Source organism: Siphateles boraxobius, unplaced genomic scaffold (genome assembly GCF_051911475.1).
Source record: "Siphateles boraxobius isolate OS27281-9 unplaced genomic scaffold, OSU_SipBor_1 35, whole genome shotgun sequence".
NCBI classification, from domain to species: Eukaryota; Metazoa; Chordata; class Actinopteri; order Cypriniformes; family Leuciscidae; genus Siphateles; species Siphateles boraxobius.
Window position 1 is genome coordinate 17,102,692 of NW_027508975.1, and position 7,564 is coordinate 17,110,255.

Consider the following 7,564-nt stretch of genomic DNA (forward strand, 5'->3'; position numbering starts at 1 on the left):
TAGAGATACACAGCAGTATTAATGCTGCCATGCTGCCAAGTTCTCTGAAATGGGTACCAATTTTGATATTTCCAGTCGAGGTGGTCCTGGGTGTTCTGTGTCTTGGGCAACAACAGAAACCGACAGAACACCCAACACTTCATTGGTTCACCAGTGCCCCCCGAGGCGGTTTTGTGAGGGTGCCGGGAAGGGGTGGGCCACAGCGCTGGGGGCAAGACCATCAGGACTTCCTCCTTTTCTTCCTGCCATCAGTATGAAGGTCTGGCTACTCAAGACTAGTCCTAACCCTATCCCATTTACCTACCCCTAAACCTTACCCTACCCCTACCCTATAACTTATCCATGAAATCAGAGAGAAATGATGATAGGTGAATAACACTAAAAGTAGAAGCACCTAAGCCTGGTTGTAAGCCTAAACTTGACATAATCTGTAAACTTTTCTCTCAAATCAGATTGATTGATTGTAATGTTGTTCCAGGATCAACAAATATGTTGATCCAGGAACATGGGCCTCGTTTCCACTGCAGGTCTTGATGCCCAATTCTGATTTGTTGCCTTCTGTAATTCCTCAAGTAAAAACCGGTAGTCAATTAAACGCCGGGCCTCTGATAGTGGCCGGGGGCGGGGTCAACACAGACAAAGGCCGGTCTCAAATTAAGGCCGGGGAAAATTTAGTGTTGATAGGTAATCTCCTGTGCCTTTCATATAATGACATAACGTAACATACTCATTTCCCACTAGATATTTTCCTCTACATCTCATCATCGATGTCGGCCCGCTCTGACGCAACATAACAGCGAGATTCAAACTGTGCTTTCACACTGAGCTAAAGACGGACTTTCAGCGCTTGTCATACCGTATATATAACAACTATTCAGTGTTTTTAACCACATCATGTTTATTTTAGGTTTCAGACATTTAAATGCATATAATTTATAGAAGAACAATATATTTATAGTTTGTAAAATACACAATAGTGTCTATGGAAGCGGCAATAACAATTCATTCAAATATATTTGCCGAGGTGTTTTATTCATATCATAGTGCAAGTAACTATTAAGTTTACTCTGTTCTTCTCCCAGTTCACCGGCCACTTACTTTAATGTATTTCGTGAGAAACTGATGAATTCACGTGCTGTAATAAATCCAACAGACAGGAATCTCTGAACTGCGGCCCAAACAAACATCTCACGTTACAGATCAAGATCATTTATAACGTTAAAGGTTTTTAAACGACACAACAAACTCTCTTACATGTATTTGAGAATCAGAGTTTGGAAGTTTAAGCAAGTTTGTTAATATTTAGAAAAAAAGTGCTACATCTGTCATACAGCACTATTTTGGCTGTGGTGAATCGGTGAATCACGTGCGTGCCAAGCATGACGCGTCACCATGGAAACAGGGCAGGCGGGGGGATCACGATGCAGTCTCAACATAGTGATATCTGTCAGCCATCGCGATAGATGATTGCATCGTCTATCGGCCCAATCCTTTTATTTATGAAAAAGATGGAATAAGAAATGAAGGCCTACCTCTAATAAAAGCCTGCTTCAAATAAAAGCCGGTTACCTTCTGCAGTTCAGGTAAATAAAGGCCCCGGTTTTTATTTGAGGAATTACGGTATATCTGATTTTTCTGACCGTCCGTTTACACGTTCTTTAAATTGTGACCCATTTCCGATTCATGTGTTTACACTTGACATACTATCTGAAACATTGCGCATGCTTAAAGGGGGTTCTAGCACAGATGGACGAATGCGAAATATGCTTGATGCTAGCTTTGAGATATATGCGAAGTTCGCCAAACTTCATAATGGATGACGAAAAGGGCCATCATTGCAGCATGTGCTTCTGTTATAGTGTGCGAGAGAGATCTCAGGACTGGTGGGAACATACAACATGAAAGTGCGTATCTATACCAGTAATTTTATTTCTCGTGCCCTTTATACGCCAAAAATAGTTTTTGCGTGCATGATACGCACTGTAAGCCCCTTGGGTAGGCTTTGGGGTGTGGAGTGTGTGCATATTACACGCCACAAAGGGCATATCATATACATGCGAAAACGGTGTATCATATGCACGCAAAAACTATTTTTGGCGTAAATGGCACGAGAAATAGAATTTGTGCTATAGATACGAACTTTCATGAGATCGTGGCGGGATTTAACGAGGAGCAGTGGGTCCGAAATTTTAGGATGAGCAAGCCAACCTTTGATATGCTGTGTCAACGTTTGTCCACATTCCTCTCCTACGACGACAAAACGTTTCGCAGATGTGCGTCGGGGTTGCTCTCGTCATTAAACCTCTGAGACGTAGCCTAATGCCACAGAAAATCAGATCTGCCTGTTTACATGACAGTTGCATTGGCACATATATGATTTATATCTGATTTATTTCCACTTATGAAGGAGGCCTGAAACCGATCTGGAAATATCCGAATGCATGCGTTTTTTCCTGTTTACACTATGTCCTATAACATATATGATCTGTGTCACATATGAGCAAAAAATCGAGATTGGGTCACATTTCACTGACAGTGTAAACGAGGCAATGTTGTACTTAGTAAAATCACTTTCACCTCTTAAGCCTCTTTTCTCTTTAGAGATACTTCCCTCCTTGCATCATTCTTCATACACCCACATGTAGTCATTTCTTTCAGTAGTAGACAAGATCTATTTTTCTATTGCTTTGTTCTTATTCATGATAAAGGCAAACATTTTTAATGTAGAAAAGATGGCTGGGTGTTAGATATGGTATTTTAAAATGGTTCCTTATGGATTTATTTAAATTCTTTATTATTGATAATGAAAACCTATTGTGGACCACTGGTTATAGATCGACATGAGCCTGACGCCTGCAGTCATAAACGGAGTCAATGATGAAATGGAGATAATAACTGGTGTGGAGTCTACCCACATATATACACACTCTATCTTACCTCATTTAGTGGAGAAGAGGTGCCTGATTCAGTTCTGGGGAATTTCGCTTGTCATCTGTTAACAAACGACATGATTCATGTCTCCAATAAGACTCCACACACACAGCTCACTGTAAACACCCCACAGTGACAGTCTTACTCATCCATTAGCTCTTTGCTGGAGGTAAAGATCCAGAAATGCCTGAAACTTATGGGGTAAAATGCACTGAGAGAAAACCAATATAAGTATAAGGAAGATGTTTGAAGGTATATTGAACAGCTTGGGTAATTGTTTTAAATTGTTGTCAAGGATATAAGGCATGAGGGGCATACTACAGGGCACAAGGGTATAATGTTGTCTGCTATCTAATAAAAAAAAATGCACCTATCAATGCTACCTAATACTTCACAGAAGAGCCAGCGCTAGCTTCTGTGCCTCGGCAAGTGCTCTGTGTTGCAAACTGTCTGTCTTATGTAGCGTCTGGACGAAATCACGATGACTAGTTAACTCTAAGCTTCAGGAAAGCTTTTAACCTACTGGACTCATTCATGTAAATCACACGCTTAGCGCCGAAAAGTCTGGATCAAATTGCCCCGTTGTCACTTTTAGTGGCATGATAGGAGTTAAACAGAAACACTCCCAATCTCTGTCGAGAGTTTCAGAAAGATCTTAATCAGCTCACTTGCCCTCCCATGGCAAACGCTAAAGCCACATGGCATGGATGGACCTCGGAGAGACTCCCAATACACATATATAAACATTCCTTCCATTTAACTCATAATACAAGTCATTCCAAATGTATATCTTCGCTGTCGGGCGGAATCCTCATATCTCCAAAACCATTATTTTTCAGGAAATAAAAAAAAACTGCATATTTTTTGAGTTATTAAACATTGTATTGTTAAAGTTGGTATTATACCTTATATTGCTATTATATACTGTGGTGTACCAACATTAACACAACATTTCCCCAAAATCATGTTTAATTGGAGATACGAGGTTTATGACTTGGGAGCAGGGAGATACGAGTTTACGCTGTCATTTATACGAATGGAACGGACGCAGACTTCGCTGCTGCCAGCAGTGTTCATTAAAGTCTGCGGTCGCGTTGAGCCTTTTGACGAGACAAGGCTTTAAGAGCTAATCAAAGCTTATGATTGTGGTTACATATATCTTCCGTAACTCTATTTTAAAAGTTTATGAGCTATAAGTGATGCAATACAAAAAAAAAAACGAGCTGACTAGGCTGTCTAATAGGCGGAAATTAGCCTAATCTGCACGCAAACTTACCTTTGTGGCTCACGGGCTTCCTTCTGCACCTAATCATTACAGCTTTCAATTTTTAAAAAAACAGGCCTACTCAAATGTATCTAACCTAACAATTTTCACCCGTTATTGCCTAAAAAGCAGACAGAGTTATCCAAAGATAGGCTTACTTGACGCCAGTAGACGGACGTTTTTTTTTTTTTCTCCCATAAAAACACTAGTTGGGGTATTTTACATGCACAGTGCCAAGAGAGGGAACTTCGAGTCAGTAAAATAATAATAAAAACAATAATTTAATGGTGGTATCCAAAACATTCAATTCAAGCATTATATTATATACATTTTAAAACTTCAATGCACATTTATAATAAGCCTAGTAATAAGTAGACATTTAAAATACATCAATAACTGATATCATAGTTTAACAATAAAATAAAATATATAATATTAATATAAAATAATATTTATAATATAATAAAATCACAGTTAAGGCTTGTGTATTTGTGTTTGTGAGTATGGTTAGCCCTTGTCTGTGTGCATGTATCTGTGAGGCTCTGTGTGTGTTGTTACATTGCCATCATATTGACTGTATTAAAGGAGAACTCTGGCGCAAAATGAACCTGGGGTGTAATAACACATTGGTACAGAGATGACTGTTCTCTGGAATTTGTTTTCATGATAATCGAGTGTACAGAGTTTTATCTCTAAAAACTGTTTAGCTTATAACGCTAGTATATGGGGGCATATAATAAGTAAAAAGGAATCGCTAGTTAATACCATTAACAAGGCTCAAAATAGCCTCACACTAACACGGTAGCTTAATAAGGGTCCCTACATACAAACCGAAGCACTGAGAACTTTGTAAGTGTACAGACAGTTTAATAATAATATACTTTATAAAGACAGTACCATCGCAGAGCCATCTTTGGAAAACAGCCTCGACCAGTCGAACCACGAACGCCGTGCTTCGAGCTGAACTGTGACTTGGAATCTCACAGTTCAGCTCACTTAGCACGGCGTTAGTGGTTCGACTGGTCGAAGCTGTTTCCCAAAGATGGACCCTGCCTGTATACGTGATGGTACTGTCTTTATAAAGTATATTATTATTAAACTGTCTGTACACTTACAAAGTTCTCAGTGCTTCGGTTTGGACCCTCATTATGCTACCTTGTTAGTGTGGGGCTATTTTGAGCCTTGTTAGTGGTATTAACTAGCGATTTCTTTTTACTTATTATATGCCCCCATATACTACCGTTATAAGCTAAACAATTTTTAGAGATAAAAATCTTTACATTCGATTATCATGAAAACAAATCCCAGAGAATGGTTGACTCTGTACCAATGTGTTATTACACCCCAGGTTTATTTTGCGCCGGAGTTCTCCTTTAATACTGCATCCTATATTAAACTAGTGAAGTAAATTGTCGTAAAAGCTGTGAAAGTCTTTTGGGATGACTTCCTACAGGTCTTGGAGGTGTTTGCATTTCAGCTCTTTGATCTTTAGGCGGTCTGAATAGAGTGGGGTGACTGTGTGGCTGTCTGAGGTGAAGTTTCGGAGTTGGTGACTTGGATGTGAATGCCAGTCATCAGAGTGGTTGATTTTGAAGTCCATCGTTCCATTGTTGTTGTATCTAACAGCACAAAATATAACACAGCAACATAATCACTGTAAGATTTCATAAAACAATATGCAACATCATAATGTCATGCCTAGAATATATTGGTAAGAAATAAGATTTGCATTGGTAATTACCTGATGGCTCTGATATCATGGACAGTTGGGTCACCAGGCCTTCCTCCAGGGCGCAGAGACTTGCAGAGCTTCAGCTTGGTGAAGTCCTGGAAGAAGGTGTGGTCGATGTACTTGACTTCATATGGATGAGGCTTCACACGGGTCCTCTTCATCAGGTTAACCAACTCTGCTAGGAGATAAACATCCTGGTCCCTCAGACGCCTCTTGATGACGCTGTGAACGGAGTCGCATTCCATCTGAGTGTGCCCTTTCTCAAGGTACATCTGAATGATGACTTTGTTATTCTTCATGGAGAACAGAAGTGCATTGCTTAGAACTGCATTCCGGTTCTGATACCCGCAGCCATCACTCCACAGAATAAATGTGTCAGGCTCAGTGTGTGCAGCGAGGTATTCGACAATGCATGAAACAAACTCACTGGCAGACAAAATCACTCGACTTCATGCCAGACATAACATGTGGCACTGTGTGTCAGCATGTTGTACATGGTAAAATTGTGAACTGCAAGCTTTTTTTTGTAATACAAGGCAGAGGCTTTTAGCTTTGGGCACAAAAGGAGGGCTTGTAAGTCCAATCATAAGACCATAGTGTTGTTGCTGGCCTTGCTTTTGTCGGACAACTTTTTGGCGCGGGCCTCTTCTTTTTGAAGGAGATGGTGTTGCCACTCGTCATCAGGTAAGTTGCCGGTCTTGAAAGCACAACAGATGTTGCACTGGTCCTTTTTTGGGTGGTAAAGGCCTAGGTTGAGACGCTTGAACTCATTTGTGTACACTTGCCTTGACAAAGGTGTTACAATCTTCTCTGCAGCACCACGACAATACACCGCATACAGATCAGCCATCGATTGAAATACAGGTTCCAGATACTGTTTGGATGTTGTGGATCTGCAATAGTGTGAGGGCACCTAGTGTGAGGGAGGTTGTGCAAAAAACTGCAAATGAATTCATGGCCTGCCACTGAACGACGTGCGTTGCTGTGTGTTTGTCCCTCTGTGTCTGCTTGCGTGTGTCCCTCCTTTGCCCAGTTAAGAGCAGACCACTCGCCTATTCCTAGGGTAGACAAAAACATACATTTGCACCGAATTTGATCTTCGGGAATTTTCAGCCCCCCTTCTCGTTTGCATGGGGACCACATCAATTAGACCACGCACATACAATCTCTTCTCCTCCCAGGTCAAATGTTGCCAAAAGTAATCGAAAATCATATTCCTCTCAGGCTCGCCGATTGCACTGCAGTGATGTTTAGCTGACCTGGCACATGCTGCTGATGAACATCTAGGCCCCATAGCCCGTGGCTCCCTCATTGTTTTCTTCTGCTTCTGTTTTCCAACGTATGACTTCCCAACCATTCTTCTTTTCTTATTGATGACTTTCTTCCAGGTGTTTTCAGCTCTCAGTCTTTTCCTTGGAGGTGCGTCTTCCTCAGCATCTGAGCATGAATGCTCTGCATCCGAGTCCTCATCGCCTCCACCATGGAAAACGTCTACGGTTACGTATGTAACCCTCGTTCCCTGAGTAGGGAACGGAGACGTTACGTCGGATGACGACGAATGGGGTTTCGCTTAGAAAGCCTATCAACTTCGAGTATTACAAAACGAGCCAATGGCAAAGAAATGCCATGGGTCTGCG

General features: G+C 41.0%; 1 protein-coding gene across 1 annotated transcript; it reads right to left on the bottom strand.

Annotated features, from left to right (window-relative positions):
- Positions 1-5,407: 5,407 nt before the first annotated feature.
- LOC143702658 (uncharacterized) lies at positions 5,408-6,092 on the bottom strand. The gene is made up of 2 exons (XM_077196699.1): positions 5,937-6,092; positions 5,408-5,814 (listed from the first exon to the last, which is right to left on the bottom strand). Exons 1-2 carry the CDS (start codon positions 6,086-6,088, stop codon positions 5,643-5,645), a joined length of 324 nt encoding a protein of 107 aa, XP_077052814.1. The 5' UTR covers positions 6,089-6,092; the 3' UTR covers positions 5,408-5,642.
- Between the last annotated feature and the right edge of the window lie 1,472 nt (positions 6,093-7,564).

Excerpts from the sequence above, each read along its gene's own strand:
- LOC143702658 (XM_077196699.1), bottom strand. The coding sequence starts at position 6,088 with ATGAAGAGGACCCGTGTGAAGCCTCATCCATATGAAGTCAAGTACATC. Across the intron at positions 5,815-5,936 it reads CATGATATCAGAGCCATCAG|ATACAACAACAATGGAACGA; the intron begins GTAATTACCAAT and ends TTGTGCTGTTAG.